The sequence below is a fragment of the Cannabis sativa genome, chromosome 6 (genome assembly GCF_029168945.1).
Source record: "Cannabis sativa cultivar Pink pepper isolate KNU-18-1 chromosome 6, ASM2916894v1, whole genome shotgun sequence".
Taxonomy (NCBI): domain Eukaryota; kingdom Viridiplantae; phylum Streptophyta; class Magnoliopsida; order Rosales; family Cannabaceae; genus Cannabis; species Cannabis sativa.
This window is the reverse complement of record NC_083606.1, coordinates 73,978,629-73,998,919: the sequence shown is the minus strand read 5'-3', so window position 1 is coordinate 73,998,919 and position 20,291 is coordinate 73,978,629. Positions and strand designations below refer to the sequence as shown.

Here is a 20,291-nt window from a genome sequence, read left to right as displayed (position 1 = left end):
AAATTTGTTTGATTCAATAGTTTGGATAATTAATGGTGGCAAATGAAATGATAAAAATAGGATTTAGCCGCCAATAACTCATTTAAGGAATGCCAGGAATAGTGCATTAATGTAGTAGTGTATAATTAGTTAAGAAAAAACTATAATTTAACTAACATATATAATATTGAATAATAAGTGAACAAAACAGTTAGAACAAAAACCAACATAGCAAAAAACACAAAACTAAATAATAATTCATAATGCAAAATATGGAAAGTAAATATCATAATAGCTAGCATTATAACATAACAATATAACAACCCTCCTACCCCCAAACTTCTAATTTCCCTTCGAGACAGAACAACATTAAAAACTTAATAACAAAGTAGTTTAACATACAAAACAATACATGAAATAACCACGATTATCAGCAACTGATAATTAAAAGTAAATTAAACCCCAAAAGCCTAAACCCAAGATTAACTAGCACTGATCATGAGTTCGGTCCATGATTTGAGCCAAGATTTCCTTGCATTCCTTAAGCTTTTTGATGCTCCCTTCCAACTTGGCACGCTTTGAAGCAACCAAAGGTGACTCTTCTAACATTCTCTCCAAATTCCCATTTGGAGCCATAATTTGACTCACAAGCTCCCTTTCCAAATGCTCATCCACAAGCCTATGAACACTCAATTGCAAATGTAGAGCCATTGAGTCAACAAGCCTTCTCTGTACAATGCTCCAATAAGCCACCAATCTCATCCTCAAGTCAAAAGCTTGATCTAACAAATGAGGAGAATTCCTTGGTTTGACCAAGTCAACCGAACCAACACGCTCAATAGTCATAGAATTGTACAAGTGGAGATTCTTCATGAACGCATCCTTTTGAGCCATGAGCTTATTGTATTCGGTTTCGAATTCGGGGTTACAAGTATAATCAGTTAATTTCTCCATCTCCACAATCTCCATAACCCACTTCATTGAATTCTCTATCATGTTCTCAATCAAATTAAGCCCAGCTATTTTCGCTGAGATTTGAAGCTGGTAATAGTGTCGAACATGGCTCATCAAAACACTCATAACAACTTCTTCCACATAACCAAATAGCTTCTCCACAAAAGCCTTAGGAATACTCGAAATCCCATTATCCTTTTCTTTTAGTATAGAGAGAAATATATTCTTAGGAAGAAAGTTAGGAAGAGAAATTTCTTTAGCTTCTTCCAAGTGTTTAATCTCATCCATTAAGAAATTTCGAGTCGGATCACTCTCTGGACACTTCTTAAGCTCATCCGAAAAACCATTGACCATCTCAACCAACCTAGCTTTACAATGCATTTTCTTATCATTAGGAAACTCATCAAAATATTCTCCTCTCAACAAAACTTTCCTTAATGACTCTTTGACTCCACCTATGATCTTCATCAAAGCACTCATAGCTTCAGGCACAGAAGTCAAAGCCCTAGGAAGTGATTTAAACTCAACAATGTTATGACTCAACTTGTCATTAATTTTCTTGACTATATCAGGTAAGTTTCGAGATATACTTGTAGCTTGAATTTGCATGAGTTTTTGGGACAAAACAGGAATTCCAACAATAGATTTATCAATCATAGAAAGCAAAGAATGTGTTTCAAAAAGCTTAGCTTCCTTGAAACGAGCTTCTTCATAAGATTCTTGACCAACTCTATTTCTAACACAAACAAACCCTAATCCTATATTAACATCATTAGAAGTTACCTTTTCCAAAAGCCCTTCTGGAGACTTATCTGACTTGGTCACCACAGCAAGAGTTCTCTCACCATTTTTGTCAACGCTTTGTGATAACCTAATTGACTCACACGTTGGAAAGTCATCGGTGGCTGATAACACATTGAGAATTATACTTGTTGGAAATTATTTGTTCTAACCAACACACTTTAAGAAGCAAAATTAATGTTATATGCAAATTGGTATTTTTCTAAAATTTATTATTTTATGTATCTACAAAATAATAGTGTCAATTTATAACTAATACAATTTACCAATATTTGTTCTAGGCCCAAAGTGAAGAGCCCAACAACCAATCAAGTCAACATTAAAAGAGTTACACCAACTCTTTATTCTCACCAAAAGTCTCGGCCCACACAAGCAAAAACCAGCCCAAAGAAAAGATCAATTCAAACAAGATTCAATGACTCTTACTCTCTCTCTCCAATCACTCGGTCAAAGGTGAAGAAATGAGTCAAACAAGACTCATTCTTTTCTTCAATATATTCGGCCCAACAAGGAGAGAACCAGCCCAACTAAATGCAAAACAAACCCTAGCAAGCCTTAACCTAATATATATAAGGTAATGTATTTTCTAACCCTAAATGAAACACACGGCAGCCTCCATTTTTCCCTCTAACATATTCAAATTCTTTCAAACTATTTTCTCTCCTTAACACAAAAATGGCAGCAACACAAATAATATTCTAGGGTTAGGGTTTCTAAGATTTATCTTCTCTTTTCTTCCTCTACAGCCGCACTTAGTTAATGGGTTTCTTCAAGCTCTCTTCTTCTTCTTCTCACTCTAATGGCAGCAATGAAATGGTAAGGTTTTTTTTTTTTTTATCTTTTCTTTTTCTTCTTACAGCAAGCAATTTTCTATGGGATCTTCTAATATGTTTTTCTTTTCTTGCTACAGGTTCTAGATTATGGTTCTAAGTTTCTCTTTGCTCTTCTCTACTTACTCGAAACTACACCCAGAAAAATACAAAGCTATTAGCTTTTATTTTCGGCAACAGTTAGGTTTTTCTAGGGTTCCAAAATAATTCTTTCTTCAGCCCCTTTTCTACCCGAAATAATCAAACCAAGAAAAACAATAACTCAACTCCAACCACTCAAAACCGAACCCCAAAAATCCCTTTGACTTTCAGCCAAGAACACATCAAACCCGAAAATAGCAAGAACACTCAACATACACACAAATACAAATATGAACAATATAGAGATTAGGGTTAGAAATACAAACAGAAATGATAAAGATGGAGACACCAAATTTGATCTCGGAGTTCGCCCAAAACAACCGGCTACTTCTCCGTCAAGCCCTCAGCTTGATTCCACTAATCATCAAACAAAGGTTACACTTTTGATTTACAACAGTTTGTATTTCTCTCTGTTTTTCTCTCTTTTGATACTAACAAAAAACTCTCTTTTCTTTTACATGAACACTCTAGGAGGAGCTCACATGGAGATGACAACTCTTAGCCAAAAGGTTCTCATTTTCTCTGTTGTTGAATCTATTGTTCTCTCTGGCTGTGACTATTTACTTTTGCTCTGTATATTATTCCCTTGTTGTATCTGAGAAAAGCACCTCCTTTTATATACTGTTCTGTGATCTGATCTAGGGCAGAGCCCTAGTGATATTTGTAACTGTTTTGTAACTGTCTTTGTAACTGTCTTTGATGAAAGGGTATATTTGTCAAACCCTATGATTAGTGTTATACAATTTAAGGGTAAATAAGTGAATCTGTAACAACAAATAACACAAAGAACCAATAAAGGTTCGGTTCACACTAATCAATTCCAAAGAGAAACAAAGTTTCTCTCTCCAATCAAACCCTTTCTTTGATATATATATATACCTTCGGTCAAACCAACAAAAGCCAATTCAAAACTCCCTTTTTCACAGTATAGGTTCGGCCCACAAGACTAAAGAAACCCTATGTCTTAACCCTAATATATAATGTAATGACACAAACCCTAATATTCACTATCACGGCAGCCACACTTTCTCAAAGAAATATTCAAAATATTTCAAACTCTATTCTCTCTTTCCTTCTAACGGCAGCAAAGAAAATTTTTGGGTTAGGGTTACAAAAATTTTCCTTTCTCTTCTTCTTCTTCTCTTGGTCTTAGGGTTTCTAGGGTTCTAAAACTTTATTTTTCCTTCTTGCTTTCTCACAGCCGAATCTACTACTAGAGATTTCTTCAAGCTTTCTTCTTTTTCTCTACTAATGGCAGCAATGAAATGGTAAGGCTTTTTATCTCTTCTTTTTCTTACAGCAGCTAAGATTCTATGGGTTCTAATATTTTTCTTTTTCTTACAGCAGCTAAGATTCTATGGGTTTTAATATTTTTCTTTTTCTTTCTTGCTACAGGTTCTAAGGTTAGGGTTCTTCAAGATATTTCTTTTCTTCTTTGCAGCCTCTACCCGAACCAAGAACAACCCAAACAACCCACAAAGCTTCTACCCGAAACTATGCCTAGAAAACTCACTCACTCAAAACCGAACCCCTAAAAAAATATCCCTTTAATTTATACCCTTTATATTCCGATTATACCCTTACGTAATGAAAAAACTTTCCTCACCTCACTAAACAGTACCTTATGTGAGGGTATAATCAGTAATTGAGTTATAAAATTTCAATTGAATTTAAAATAAGATTATTTTTGGTTAACTGATAAAAAAAAAGGGAAATTTACATAGTATACTAACTTTTGTCATTTTTTTACAAAAATACTGCTAGGCGGTATTTTTTACTTTTTTACTGTGTTTTTTTATAAGTTCCATACTGCAGTATACTATGTTAAGTTTTCACTGGTGTTATGCTTGGTGTTTTTCTTGGTGTTCTACTGTTGTTTTGAGTTGTTCTGCTTTGTGTTTTACTGGTGTTTTATAAAACACAGTATTTTTGTAAAAATTTCCATGTGACAGTATTTTTGTAAAAGTTAACCTAAATTCCAGTATTACTATTATTATTATTATTTTATTATTTTATTATTATTAATAATACTTTGCTTATAAATTTTATTTATTTTAATTCTTTTGTTATGGAGATCAATTTTATTTATTTAAATTTTTTTTATTATGATACGATGCTTATTTATTAAGTTTTTTTATCTACGTCTAAAAAATTAATTAGATTTAAATATATTTTTTTTTTATAAATTTGTATAATAAATATAACTTCAAAAAATAAATTAAAATTAAAAATTCCACTAACTTTTTTTTACTAGTAACACTTTTGAAATGTCACTAAAAGTACTTAATTAGATGGCAATTTAAAATGTCACTATATCTAATATTTGATGTCATTTTTATAAATGCCACTATTAATTTATTCTAGTGACATTTTTAAAAATGTTACTAAATTTAAATATTGACCAATTAATGACACTTTTTACAAAATGTCACTAAAATATATCAATAGTTACATTTTAAAAAAAAAAGTCACTAATTCAAATGTCATTTATTCTTACATTTTTTAACAAATGTCATTAAAAAAATGTCACTAATTGTGATTTTTGGTGTAGAGTCATTAATGTTTTGTTGGAAATTATTTGTTCTAACCAACACACTTAAAGAAGTAAAATAATACTATGTTATGCAAATTGGTATTTTTCAAAAATTTATTATTTTATGTATCCACAAAATAATAGTGTTAATATTATAACTCACACAATATTACTATTTCTATTTCAGGCCCAAAGTTAAAGGCCCAACAAGAACAAGCTTTTATATTCAAGTTATATATCAATATCAAAAGAACCAGTAAAGGTTCGGTTCACACTAATCAACCCAAAGAGAAATAAATCTTCTCTCTCCAATCAAGCCCCTCTTTATTTATCAATATATATTCGGTCAAAGAGGAAATGAGTCAAACAAGACTCATCATTTCCTTTCAACAATTTCGGCCCAGCCCAACTAAATGTATAACCCTAATATCCTAATATAAAAGGTATATTATTAGGTAAAGCTCTCAAACCCTAAAACACTACTACGGCAGCAGCTCTCTTTTCCTCTCTAAAAATATTCAAAGCTTTTTCAAACACTTCTTTTCTTTCTCTTTCTCTCTAACGGCAGAGACACAAAATAGGGTTAGGGTTTCTAATCTTTTCTCTTCTTCTTCTTTTCTCAAGAACAAGGTTGTGTTCTAGGCTTTCTAAGATTTCTTCCTCTCCTTATTTTCTTCTACAGCCGCATCTACTACTAGAGATTTCTTCAAGCTTTCTTCTTTTTCTTTACTAATGGCAGCTGTTGGAAATTATATGTTCTAACCAACACACTTTAAGAAGCAAAATTAATGTTATATGCAAATTGGTATTTTTCTAAAATTTATTATTTTATGCGTCCATAAAATAATTGGTATTATTCAAAAATAACAAATGCAATATTTGTTTCAGGCCCAAAGTGAAGAGCCCAATACCAAGAAGAACTAATTCAATGAAGAGTCCAAGACTCTTCTCTCTCCAATCACTCGGTCAAAGTAACAAAAGAAAGAGTCAAATAATGACTCACTTTTCCACAATAGTGGATCGGCCCAGCAAGATGAAAAAACCAGCCCAAGAGAACTTTCTCTCTCCAATCAAAGGTTAATTCCTTTTTCCTTTGATTACTTCGGCCCACTAAGCGAAAAGCAGCCCAATTAAATGCAACCCTAATATTCTTATGTATAAAAGATAATGATCTTTTCTAACCCTAACACTCAACCTACGACAGCCATTATTCTTTCAAAAGAATTCAAATTCTTTCAAACCTTTTTCTCTCTATCTCTCTAACGGCAGAAGCTAAAGAAAAACCTAGGGTTAGGGTTTGTATAATTCTTTCTTCTCTTTTCTTTCTCTTCAACACAAATGGCAGCTAGGGCTTTCTAGGGTTAGGGATTATTTCTCTTCTTCTTCTCTTTGCAGCCGCACTTAGGGTTAGGGTTCTTCAATATTATATTTTTCTTCAAGCTTCTTCTTTTCTCTACTAATGGCAGCAACTAAATGGTAAGGTTTTCTATCTTTTCTTCTTCTACTTACATCAACTAAAAATTCTATGGGATCTTCTAATATTTTTCTTTTTCTTTCTTGCTACAGGTTCTAAGGTTGGGGTTCTCCAAAATGTTTCTTTTCTTCTTTGCGGCCTCTGCCGAACGAAGAGGAAACCAAAAAACCCACAAAGTTTCTACCCGAAACTATGCCTAGAAAACTCACTCACTCAAAACCGAACCCCAAAAAACCCTCTCACCATCTCTTTGGCCGAAACACAACAAACCCGAAAATCAAAGGTCAACTATTATTTCTCTAATGTGTATTTGGTCAAAGCAGAAGCCTTTGTTTCCTTCAAAGTTTCGGCCCACAAAGTATTCAGCCCAAGAAAATCAAACCCTAACAAGCCTTAACCTAATATATATATAAGGTGATGTATTTTCTAACCCTAGATGAAACACACGGCAGCCACAATCATTTCTTCACCAAAATTAAACTTTTCAAATATCTTTTCCTTCTCTTTCTCTCTAACGGCAGAGACACAAATTAGGGTTAGGGTTTCTCATCTTTTCTCTTCTTTTCCTTTAACAGCCACACTTAAGTTCTAGGGTTAGGGTTCTAAGATTTTCTTTGTTCTCTTCTACTTCTTCTCACTCTAATGGCAACAATGAAATGGTAAGGTTTTTCTATCTTTTCTTCTTCTTCTTACAGCAAGCAAACTTCTATGGGATCTTCTAATATGTTTTTCTTTTCTTGCTACAGGTTCTTGATTTTTTGCTCTTCTCTACTTACCCGAAACTACACCCAAAAAAAACACAAAGCTTCTACCTTTTATTTTCGGCAGCAGTTAGAAAAATAGTGTTCTAGGGTTTTCTAGGTTTATTTTCTTCTCTTCTAAATGTTCTACCCGAAAATACAAACCAAGAAAACCTAAGCTCTTTCTACCCGAAATAATCAACCCCAAATACCCACTCACGGCTAAATCTCACCAAACCCGAAAGTCTCAAGATCACAAATACACACAAACACAAAAATAAACAATATAGAGATTAGGGTTAGAAATACAAACAGAAATGGTAAAGATGGAGACACCAAATTTGATCTCGGAGTTCGCCCAAAACAACCAGCTACTTCTCCGTCAAGCCCTCAGCTTGATTCCACTAATCATCAAACAAAGGTTACACTTTTGATTTACAACAGTTTGTATTTCTCTCTGGCTGTGACTATTTTCTTTTGTTGTATCTCTTATTTTGCTTTGTATCTTATTTCTATAGCCGAAATACAAGGGTTAGGGTTCTAACAAGCTCTCTTATTTTTCTCTTCAAATGGCAGAAACGAAATGGTAAGGTTTTCTATGGTTTTGATTTCTTAAAGCTTCTTCTTTTCAATTTAATGGCAGCAAGAGTTTTATGGGTTATTCTAATATTTTCTTTCCTTTCTTTGCAGCTACAACCCGAGACAAGAACAACCCAAAAAACTCACTCACTAATGGCTTTACTCACTCAAAACCGAACCCCCAAAAATCCCCTTTAACTTTCGGCCAAAACACATCAAACCCGAAAACTCAAGAACATGAACACATACACAAATACAAATATTGTCGTTTTTATAAATATGTGCTTATCGAAATGTGTCATTTTTATAAATATTGTCGTTTTAGTTTTCCCGTGTTTAAATTAATATATAGTTTTGTTAAACAAGTGTCGTTTTTGAAAATAATGCTAGTTTATTTTGTTTTCTTTGAAATTTGTCGTTTTTTCCGAATAATGTCGTTTATGGAAACGATTTCTTAGTTTATGTCGTTTATCGGAAATAATGCCTTAATTTATGTTGTTTTCTGAGAAAATTGTCGTTTTTTATAAATATTGTCGTTTTGGTTTTCCGTGTTTAAATGAATATGTCGTTTAAGAAGTGTCGTTTTTTGAAGATAATGCTAGTTTGTTTCGTTTTCTTGGAAATTTGTCGTTTTTTTTGAATAATGTCGTTTCTAGAAATGATTTCTTACTTTATGTCGTTTTCTCTGAAACCTGTCGTTTAATGAATAATGTCGTTAATCGGAAATCATGTCTTAATTTAATGTCGTTTTCTAGAAAAGATGTAATTTCTCTAAAACATTGTCGCTTCCGTTAAAAAATGTCGTTTTATTTAAAACATGTTTATCCGAAAAAAGTCATTTCTCCGAAATGGTGTCGTTTTAATGAAAAGATGTCGTTTTCTGAATAATGTCATTTTTACGAAAAATTATCATTTTCCGAAAACATGTTATTTCTCCGAAATGATGTCGTTTTCTTTAAAAAAATGTCGTTTATTACGAAAAATTGTCGTTTTCTTGAAAAACTGTCGTTTTTTTATAAACCTGTAATATATCAGTTAAACTTTATTGTAAGCAAAGAAACTCTAAGAGGAGAAACGAACAATTAAATTAAAGGGCAAAATAACAACAACGAGGAAACAAGGAAAGAGTTTTCATACAATTATAGATGGCAAAAACATATATACACTTTTTATGAAAGTAGGTAGAGAGGAGAGAGGAGAGAGGAGTGTATATAAGTTATAGGAGTTTGTATTGGGAAAACTACAAGAAACCTCTGCCTACTTATATACACTCCTCTAACTCATTCGAACCAGTAAATACAAACTCATTCGCCTACTTATATACACTCCTCTAACTCATTCGAACCAGTAAATACAAACTCATTCGCCTACTTATATACACTCCTCTAACTCATTCGAACCAGTAAATACAAACTCATTCGAACCAGTAAATACAAACTCTAACTGCATACCTCCACAGCTCTAACGCGACGATCACCAATATGAGTCGATCTTCATTCTCTGATTTAAAGAGAAGTCTAAGCATGACTAGAGCTTCATTTTACGATCTAAGGAGGAGGACTGCAAGTACGAGGAGGTCATCCTTTTACGATGATGTACCAACAAGCGTAAGTACAAGGAGGTCGTCCTTCTCAGATGTACCAACAAGGAGGTCGTCTTTCCAGATATGCCAAGATCTCAAAGTATGAGATATGCGGCGACATCACCAAAGTTTGCGATGTTCAAAGGCCAAGAGGCCAAAAGAAGAAAGGCGCTCTAAAAGAAATGAAAGGAGCTCTTAATAAGATCTTCAAAGGTCTTTTAAGAGTAAAAAAAACACCTTTCCGAGAAAGCGGAGACGGGAATTCCAAGAGCGCCCGCAAATTCAGAGGCAAGTGATCACGATCCTATCCCCGATAATATAACGGAAGAAGAAGAGAGTTTCGTTACACCTAGGAATAGTTTTGAATTTGTTATTCCTAGGAATATATCCTAGGTGTAACGAAACTCTCTTCTTCTTCCGTTATATTATCGGGGATAGGATCGTGATCACTTGCCTCTGAATTTGCGGGCGCTCTTGGAATTCCCGTCTCCGCTTTCTCGGAAAGGTGTTTTTTTTACTCTTAAAAAGACCTTTGAAGATCTTATTAAGAGCTCCTTTCATTTCTTTTAGAGCGCCTTTCTTCTTTTGGCCTCTTGGCCTTTGAACATCAGTAAACTTTGGTGATGTCGCTGCATATCTCATACTTTGAGATCTTGGCATATCGGAGAAAGACGACCTCCTTGTTGGTACATCGGAGAAGGACGACCTCCTTGTACTTACAGTTGTTGGTACATCATCAGAAAAGGATGACCTCCTTGTACTTAGAGTCCTCCTCCTTAGATCAGAAAATGAAGCTCTAGTCATGCTTAGACTTCTCTTTAAATCAGAGAATGAAGATCGACTCATATTGGTGATCGTCGCGTTAGAGCTGTGGAGGTATGCAGTTAGAGTTTGTATTTACTGGTTCGAATGAGTTTGTATTTACTGGTTCGAATGAGTTAGAGGAGTGTATATAAGTAGGCGAATGAGTTTGTATTTACTGGTTCGAATGAGTTAGAGGAGTGTATATAAGTAGGCGAATGAGTTTGTATTTACTGGTTCGAATGAGTTAGAGGAGTGTATATAAGTAGGCAGAGGTTTCTTGTAGTTTTCCCAATACAAACTCCTATAACTTATATACACTCCTCTCTCCTCTCTCCTCTCTACCTACTTTCATAAAGAGTGTATATATGTTTTTGCCATCTATAATTGTATGAAAACTCTTTCCTTGTTTCCTCGTTGTTGTTATTTTGCCCTTTAATTTAATTGTTCGTTTCTCCTCTTAGAGTTTCTTTGCTTACAATAAAGTTTAACTGATATATTACAGGTTTATAAAAAAACGACAGTTTTTCAAGAAAACGACAATTTTTCGTAATAAACGACATTTTTTTAAAGAAAACGACATCATTTCGGAGAAATAACATGTTTTCGGAAAATGATAATTTTTCGTAAAAATGACATTATTCAGAAAACGACATCTTTTCATTAAAACGACACCATTTCGGAGAAATGACTTTTTTCGGATAAACATGTTTTAAATAAAACGACATTTTTTAACGGAAGCGACAATGTTTTAGAGAAATTACATCTTTTCTAGAAAACGACATTAAATTAAGACATGATTTCCGATTAACGACATTATTCATTAAACGACAGGTTTCAGAGAAAACGACATAAAGTAAGAAATCATTTCTAGAAACGACATTATTCAAAAAAAACGACAAATTTCCAAGAAAACGAAACAAACTAGCATTATCTTCAAAAAACGACACTTCTTAAACGACATATTCATTTAAACACGGAAAACCAAAACGACAATATTTATAAAAAACGACAATTTTCTCAGAAAACAACATAAATTAAGGCATTATTTCCGATAAACGACATAAACTAAGAAATCGTTTCCATAAACGACATTATTCGGAAAAAACGACAAATTTCAAAGAAAACAAAATAAACTAGCATTATTTTCAAAAACGACACTTGTTTAACAAAACTATATATTAATTTAAACACGGGAAAACTAAAACGACAATATTTATAAAAATGACACATTTCGATAAGCACATATTTATAAAAACGACAATATTTGTATTTGTGTATGTGTTTATGTTCTTGAGTTTTCGAGTTTGACGTGTTTTGGCCGAAAGTTAAAGGGGATTTTTGGGGTTCGGTTTTTGAGTGAGTAAAGCCATGAGTGAGTGAGTTTTTGGGTTGTTCTTGTCTCGGGTTGTAGCTGCAAAGAAAGGAAAGAAAATATTAGAATAATCCATAAAACTCTTCGCCATTAAATTGAAAAGAAGAAGCTTTAAGAAATCAAAACCATAGAAAACCTTACCATTTCGTTTCTGCCATTTGAAGAGAAAAATAAGAGAGCTTGTTAGAACCCTAACCCTTGTATTTCGGCTATAGAAATAAGATACAAAGCAAAATAAGAGATACAACAAAAGAAAATAGTCACTGCCAGAGAGAAATACAAACTGTTGTAAATCAAAAGTGTAACCTTTGTTTGATGATTAGTGGAATCAAGCTGAGGGCTTGACGGAGAAGTAGCTGGTTGTTTTGGGCGAACTCCGAGATCAAATTTGGTGTCTCCATCTTTACCATTTCTGTTTGTATTTCTAACCCTAATCTCTATATTGTTTATTTTTGTGTTTGTGTGTATTTGTGATCTTGAGACTTTCGGGTTTGGTGAGATTTAGCCGTGAGTGGGTATTTGGGGTTGATTATTTCGGGTAGAAAGAGCTTAGGTTTTCTTGGTTTGTATTTTCGGGTAGAACATTTAGAAGAGAAGAAAATAAACCTAGAAAACCCTAGAACACTATTTTTCTAACTCGCCGAAAATAAAAGGTAGAAGCTTTGTGTTTTTTTGGGTGTAGTTTCGGTAAGTAGAGAAGAGCAAAAATCAAGAACTCCGTAGCAAGAAAAAGAAAAATATTAGAACCCATAGAAGTTTGCTTGCTGTAAGAAGAAGAAGAAAAGATAGAAAAAAACCTTACCATTTCATTGCTGCCATTAGAGTGAGAAGAAGTAGAAGAGAACAAAGAAAATCTTAGAACCCTAACCCTAGAACTTAAGTGTGGCTGTTAAAGAAGAAGAAGAGAAAAGATTAGAAACCCTAACCCTAATTTGTGTTCCCCCGCCGTTAGAGAGAAAGAGAAGGAAAAGATATTTGAAAAGTTTAATTTTGGTGAAGAAATGATTGTGGCTGCCGTGTGTTTCATCTAGGGTTAGAAAATACATCACCTTATATATATATTAGGTTAAGGCTTGTTAGGGTTTGATTTTCTTGGGCTGAATACTTTGTGGGCCGAAACTTTGAAGGAAACAAAGGCTTCTGCTTTGACCAAATACACATTAGAGAAATAATAGTTGACCTTTGATTTTCGGGTTTGTTGTGTTTCGGCCAAAGAGATGGTGAGAGGGTTTTTTGGGGTTCGGTTTTGAGTGAGTGAGTTTTCTAGGCATAGTTTCGGGTAGAAACTTTGTGGGTTTTTTGGTTTCCTCTTGGTTCGGGTAGAGGCTGCAAAGAAGAAAAGAAACATTTTGGAGAACCCCAACCTTAGAACCTGTAGCAAGAAAGAAAAAGAAAAATATTAGAAGATCCCATAGAATTTTTAGTTGATGTAAGTAGAAGAAGAAAAGATAGAAAACCTTACCATTTAGTTGCTGCCATTAGTAGAGAAAAGAAGAAGCTTGAAGAAAAATATAATATTGAAGAACCCTAACCCTAAGTGCGGCTGCAAAGAGAAGAAGAAGAGAAATAATCCCTAACCCTAGAAAGCCCTAGCTGCCATTTGTGTTGAAGAGAAAGAAAAGAGAAGAAAGAATTATACAAACCCTAACCCTAGGTTTTTCTTTAGCTTCTGCCGTTAGAGAGATAGAGAGAAAAAGGTTTGAAAGAATTTGAATTCTTTTGAAAGAATAATGGCTGCCGTAGGTTGAGTGTTAGGGTTAGAAAAGATCATTATCTTTTATACATAAGAATATTAGGGTTGCATTTAATTGGGCTGCTTTTCGCTTAGTGGGCCGAAGTAATCAAAGGAAAAAGGAATTAACCTTTGATTGGAGAGAGAAAGTTCTCTTGGGCTGGTTTTTTCATCTTGCTGGGCCGATCCACTATTGTGGAAAAGTGAGTCATTATTTGACTCTTTCTTTTGTTACTTTGACCGAGTGATTGGAGAGAGAAGAGTCTTGGACTCTTCATTGAATTAGTTCTTCTTGGTATTGGGCTCTTCACTTTGGGCCTGAAACAAATATTGCATTTGTTATTTTTGAATAATACCAATTATTTTATGGACGCATAAAATAATAAATTTTAGAAAAATACCAATTTGCATATAACATTAATTTTGCTTCTTAAAGTGTGTTGGTTAGAACATATAATTTCCAACAGCTGCCATTAGTAAAGAAAAAGAAGAAAGCTTGAAGAAATCTCTAGTAGTAGATGCGGCTGTAGAAGAAAATAAGGAGAGGAAGAAATCTTAGAAAGCCTAGAACACAACCTTGTTCTTGAAAAAAGAAGAAGAAGAGAAAAGATTAGAAACCCTAACCCTATTTTGTGTCTCTGCCGTTAGAGAGAAAGAGAAAGAAAAGAAGTGTTTGAAAAAGCTTTGAATATTTTTAGAGAGGAAAAGAGAGCTGCTGCCGTAGTAGTGTTTTAGGGTTTGAGAGCTTTACCTAATAATATACCTTTTATATTAGGATATTAGGGTTATACATTTAGTTGGGCTGGGCCGAAATTGTTGAAAGGAAATGATGAGTCTTGTTTGACTCATTTCCTCTTTGACCGAATATATATTGATAAATAAAGAGGGGCTTGATTGGAGAGAGAAGATTTATTTCTCTTTGGGTTGATTAGTGTGAACCGAACCTTTACTGGTTCTTTTGATATTGATATATAACTTGAATATAAAAGCTTGTTCTTGTTGGGCCTTTAACTTTGGGCCTGAAATAGAAATAGTAATATTGTGTGAGTTATAATATTAACACTATTATTTTGTGGATACATAAAATAATAAATTTTTGAAAAATACCAATTTGCATAACATAGTATTATTTTACTTCTTTAAGTGTGTTGGTTAGAACAAATAATTTCCAACAAAACATTAATGACTCTACACCAAAAATCACAATTAGTGACATTTTTTTAATGACATTTGTTAAAAAATGTAAGAATAAATGACATTTGAATTAGTGACTTTTTTTTTAAAAATGTAACTATTGATATATTTTAGTGACATTTTGTAAAAAGTGTCATTAATTGGTCAATATTTAAATTTAGTAACATTTTTAAAAATGTCACTAGAATAAATTAATAGTGGCATTTATAAAAATGACATCAAATATTAGATATAGTGACATTTTAAATTGCCATCTAATTAAGTACTTTTAGTGACATTTCAAAAGTGTTACTAGTAAAAAAAAAATTAGTGGAATTTTTAATTTTAATTTATTTTTTGAAGTAATATTTATTATACAAATTTATAAAAAAAATATATTTAAATCTAATTAATTTTTTAAACGTAGATAAAAAAAACTTAATAAATAACCATCGTATCATAATAAAAAATTTTAAATAAATAAAATTGATCTCCATAACAAAAGAATTAAGATAAATAAAATTTATAAGCAAAGTATTATTAATAATAATAAAATAATAAAATAATAATAATAATAGTAATACTGGAATTTAGGTTAACTTTTACAAAAATACTGTCACATGGAAATTTTTACAAAAATACTGTGTTTTTATAAAACACCAGTAAAACACAAAGCAGAACAACTCAAAACAACAGTAGAACACCAGTAAAACACCAGTACAACACCAGTGAAAACTTAACATAGTATACTGCAGTATGGAACTTATAAAAAAACACAGTAAAAAAGTAAAAAATACCGCCTAGCAGTATTTTTGTAAAAAAATGACAAAAGTTAGTATACTATGTAAATTTCCCTTTTTTTTTATCAGTTAACCAAAAATAATCTTATTTTAAATTCAATTGAAATTTTATAACTCAATTACTGATTATACCCTCACATAAGGTACTGTTTAGTGAGGTGAGGAAAGTTTTTTCATTACGTAAGGGTATAATCGGAATATAAAGGGTATAAATTAAAGGGATATTTTTTTAGGGGTTCGGTTTTGAGTGAGTGAGTTTTCTAGGCATAGTTTCGGGTAGAAGCTTTGTGGGTTGTTTGGGTTGTTCTTGGTTCGGGTAGAGGCTGCAAAGAAGAAAAGAAATATCTTGAAGAACCCTAACCTTAGAACCTGTAGCAAGAAAGAAAAAGAAAAATATTAAAACCCATAGAATCTTAGCTGCTGTAAGAAAAAGAAAAATATTAGAACCCATAGAATCTTAGCTGCTGTAAGAAAAAGAAGAGATAAAAAGCCTTACCATTTCATTGCTGCCATTAGTAGAGAAAAAGAAGAAAGCTTGAAGAAATCTCTAGTAGTAGATTCGGCTGTGAGAAAGCAAGAAGGAAAAATAAAGTTTTAGAACCCTAGAAACCCTAAGACCAAGAGAAGAAGAAGAAGAGAAAGGAAAATTTTTGTAACCCTAACCCAAAAATTTTCTTTGCTGCCGTTAGAAGGAAAGAGAGAATAGAGTTTGAAATATTTTGAATATTTCTTTGAGAAAGTGTGGCTGCCGTGATAGTGAATATTAGGGTTTGTGTCATTACATTATATATTAGGGTTAAGACATAGGGTTTCTTTAGTCTTGTGGGCCGAACCTATACTGTGAAAAAGGGAGTTTTGAATTGGCTTTTGTTGGTTTGACCGAAGGTATATATATATATCAAAGAAAGGGTTTGATTGGAGAGAGAAACTTTGTTTCTCTTTGGAATTGATTAGTGTGAACCGAACCTTTATTGGTTCTTTGTGTTATTTGTTGTTACAGATTCACTTATTTACCCTTAAATTGTATAACACTAATCATAGGGTTTGACAAATATACCCTTTCATCAAAGACAGTTACAAAGACAGTTACAAAACAGTTACAAATATCACTAGTGGCTCGCCCTAGATCGAATCACGTAACGGTATATAAAAGGAGGTGCTTTTCTCAGATACAACAAGGGAATAATATACAGAGCAAAAGTAAATAGTCACAGCCAGAGAGAACAATAGATTCAACAACAGAGAAAATGAGAACCTTTTGGCTAAGAGTTGTCATCTCCATGTGAGCTCCTCCTAGAGTGTTCATGTAAAAGAAAAGAGAGTTTTTTGTTAGTATCAAAAGAGAGAAAAACAGAGAGAAATACAAACTGTTGTAAATCAAAAGTGTAACCTTTGTTTGATGATTAGTGGAATCAAGCTGAGGGCTTGACGGAGAAGTAGCCGGTTGTTTTGGACGAACTCCGAGATCAAATTTGGTGTCTCCATCTTTATCATTTCTGTTTGTATTTCTAACCCTAATCTCTATATTGTTCATATTTGTATTTGTGTGTATGTTGAGTGTTCTTGCTATTTTCGGGTTTGATGTGTTCTTGGCTGAAAGTCAAAGGGATTTTTGGGGTTCGGTTTTGAGTGGTTGGAGTTGAGTTAGTGTTTTTCTTGGTTTGATTATTTCGGGTAGAAAAGGGGCTGAAGAAAGAATTATTTTGGAACCCTAGAAAAACCTAACTGTTGCCGAAAATAAAAGCTAATAGCTTTGTATTTTTCTGGGTGTAGTTTCGAGTAAGTAGAGAAGAGCAAAGAGAAACTTAGAACCATAATCTAGAACCTGTAGCAAGAAAAGAAAAACATATTAGAAGATCCCATAGAAGATTGCTTGCTGTAAGAAGAAAAAGAAAAGATAGAAAAAAAAAACCTTACCATTTCATTGCTGCCATTAGAGTGAGAAGAAGAAGAAGAGAGCTTGAAGAAACCCATTAACTAAGTGCGGCTGTAGAGGAAGAAAAGAGAAGATAAATCTTAGAAACCCTAACCCTAGAATATTATTTGTGTTGCTGCCATTTTTGTGTTAAGGAGAGAAAATAGTTTGAAAGAATTTGAATATGTTAGAGGGAAAAATGGAGGCTGCCGTGTGTTTCATTTAGGGTTAGAAAATACATTACCTTATATATATTAGGTTAAGGCTTGCTAGGGTTTGCTTTGCATTTAGTTGGGCTGGTTCTCTCCTTGTTGGGCCGAATATATTGAAGAAAAGAATGAGTCTTGTTTGACTCATTTCTTCACCTTTGACCGAGTGATTGGAGAGAGAGAGTAAGAGTCATTGAATCTTGTTTGAATTGATCTTTTCTTTGGGCTGGTTTTTGCTTGTGTGGGCCGAGACTTTTGGTGAGAATAAAGAGTTGGTGTAACTCTTTTAATGTTGACTTGATTGGTTGTTGGGCTCTTCACTTTAGGCCTGGAACAAATATTGGTAAATTGTATTAGTTATAAATTGACACTATTATTTTGTGGATACATAAAATAATAAATTTTAGAAAAATACCAATTTACATATAACATTAATTTTGCTTCTTAAAGTGTGTTGGTTAGAACAAATAATTTCCAACAATACTAGCCTCCGGTTGAATGTACTCCATGATGATATCCTTAATCTGATCATAAATATTCTCCGGTTGACCGTGAACCGGAACCCTAGTTATTCCGGGAAGGTCAACCATGGTCAAATCCGGAACACCTTTCTTTTTCACAATGAGAGTCAAAGGGGTCTTAGATATTCCCTTACCATCTCCGGCAATGACCTGAGTCGCCGTGTTTATAGCTTCGGAGACATTTTCTTCGGTGGTCGGAACTTTAATCTGGTTGTACTCTAGAAAAAGCTCCGGCTGAGAATTCGAGCTGTTTTGGAGTCTCATTATGAGTGGGACTCTTGTACAGATGCCTTGTCCACGTGGCAGGTTGATTCTTGCTAGGGATTCTCGAACGGAGGACTTGCCGGAAGACTGTTCTCCGACGACGACGATGGTGGGAAGCTGGATTCCTTCCTCCATGACGGCGAGGTTTCTGAGCTTGTCAACGGCATCGAGCACGGGACGAATCTTGTCGTTGAAGGAAGAAACTATTGGTGAGTGACTTCCAATGCCATCAAGATCTGATTTTACAACAACGTTTGTAGTAGAAATTAGGGTTTGCTTTTTCTTGTTACTCCCCATTTTTTGTTTTGGTGATAATAATGAGAATTATTATGGAAGAAAATGAGTGAGTATGGAGTGATTAGGGTTCGAACTTTATTATGTATATATATATAGAAGCTAAGCTAGGGTTTCATGATCGGACTTTTGAAGCTCCGATTGGTCAAATCAATAATCTTGAGAGAGTTGAAGAAAATCTTTGTGATAAGAGAAAAGTGATTATTGATAAGAAATTACAATATGAATTAAAATCTTATGATTGGATTTTAGTAGCTAGGCACGTGATCAAGAAAGGTCTATATAAAGCTGCAAAAACAAAATAAAAAAAAAACAAGAAAATGTGTTGTCTCTTTCAATATGTCCAAGCTAATAAATGGCTTAACTAATTTTTCATGAAAACTAATATGATAATTAAAAAAATTATTTCTAGTCACAAAATTAATGATTAAAATTAAAAATTTGTGATTATTTATAAATAATTATTATGTGACTAAAAAATTGTGGGAATGTATTATTTAAAAATTATAATTTTGTGTAATCAAATATATTTTTAGTTGATTAATAAAATTAAATTAGAGCACCTCCAAGGAGGCAGCAAAAATTGAAAAATGGAGTGGTTAATGCTCCAAGGAGGCAGCAATTATCACTGCAAAATGAGGGTTTATCTACAGTGCACGTTTTTTTTTTTTTTTATTAGTTTTTTTAATACTTTAATTAATATTTATATATATTTATATTATTATATTTGTAAAATTAAGAATTATTTTTTGGGAAATTTTTTAATACACATTTTTAAAAGTGATGTACCTATTTATTTCGGCACCCGACAAACTTTTTTAGTCTATTTTTTTTTATATAGTAGTGTATATTATAATTATTTAAGACATCCTGTAAAATTTAAAAAAATTTAGAAAAATTTAATAAGCCGAAAATAAAGCACTTCTTTAAAAGTGGTGCACTGATTTACTCCTACCTGTTTCGGCATTTGGGAGACTTGTTTAGTCTTTTTTTTTTATGGTCGTGTACATTATAGTTATTTAAAACATCCTGCAAAATTTTAAAAAATTTAAAAAAATTTAACATGCCGAAAATAAAATTCAAACTTTCTGTTGCGTGACTCTTTTATTTAGAAGAATACATTGTAAAAGCACCTTATAATATTTTTTTTGTGTAAATTTAAATGTGAATATTATGTTATTGCAATATGATATTTTAATTTATCGAATTTTGCCGATTTTACAGTATTATTGTCTTTTCACATTAGTAAGTTTATTTAAATTATTAGTTAAATATAAAAATTGTGGTAATTTTTGTTAATTATTATGATATTATTTTTTTTTTTATTTTATTAAAAAATTAATATAATAATAAGGAATATTTTTTTAGTGTAATTTTTGGTGTTGTGGTTGGAGTAGAAATAATTTTTGACACCAAATTTGGTGATAGTGTAACACTAAATTTTGTGTCTCCTTGGAGATGCTCTTAGTAAAAGTAAATATAGTACACTTCAAAGTTTAATTTATTTGCAAGAAAAGTGTTACACACCGTTAATTTTTTATTTCAATTTCTGTGTCTGAAAAATATATGTATGAGTATTTATTTCGAAACTGAA

At 32.7% G+C, this 20,291-nt stretch overlaps 2 protein-coding genes and 2 long non-coding RNA genes across 4 annotated transcripts; 1 reads left to right on the top strand and 3 right to left on the bottom strand.

Annotated features, from left to right (window-relative positions):
* Window positions 1-465: 465 nt before the first annotated feature.
* LOC133039440 (dynamin-related protein 4C-like) lies at window positions 466-2,353 on the bottom strand. The gene is made up of 2 exons (XM_061118349.1): window positions 2,338-2,353; window positions 466-1,838 (listed from the first exon to the last, which is right to left on the bottom strand). The coding sequence occupies exons 1-2, from the start codon at window positions 2,351-2,353 to the stop codon at window positions 466-468; spliced, it is 1,389 nt and encodes a 462-aa protein (XP_060974332.1).
* A 3,897-nt stretch (window positions 2,354-6,250) lies between these two features.
* On the top strand, window positions 6,251-8,442 carry LOC115725426 (uncharacterized). Its single transcript, XR_009688563.1, has 5 exons — window positions 6,251-6,714; window positions 6,805-7,371; window positions 7,459-7,873; window positions 7,971-8,038; window positions 8,143-8,442. It is a non-coding gene; the product is annotated as an uncharacterized LOC115725426 (long non-coding RNA).
* A 6,730-nt stretch (window positions 8,443-15,172) lies between these two features.
* On the bottom strand, window positions 15,173-16,561 carry LOC115725424 (uncharacterized). Its single transcript, XR_004013398.2, has 2 exons — window positions 15,991-16,561; window positions 15,173-15,863 (listed from the first exon to the last, which is right to left on the bottom strand). It is a non-coding gene; the product is annotated as an uncharacterized LOC115725424 (long non-coding RNA).
* Window positions 16,562-18,076: 1,515 nt separating this feature from the next.
* LOC115695572 (putative dynamin-related protein 4A) lies at window positions 18,077-18,700 on the bottom strand. Its single transcript, XM_030622629.2, has one exon. It carries the CDS (start codon window positions 18,698-18,700, stop codon window positions 18,077-18,079), a length of 624 nt encoding a protein of 207 aa, XP_030478489.2.
* Window positions 18,701-20,291: the final 1,591 nt, after the last annotated feature.

What these genes read in the sequence shown, in the direction of transcription:
- LOC115695572 (XM_030622629.2), bottom strand. Translation starts at nt 18,700, where the DNA reads ATGGGGAGTAACAAGAAAAAGCAAACCCTAATTTCTACTACAAACGTT.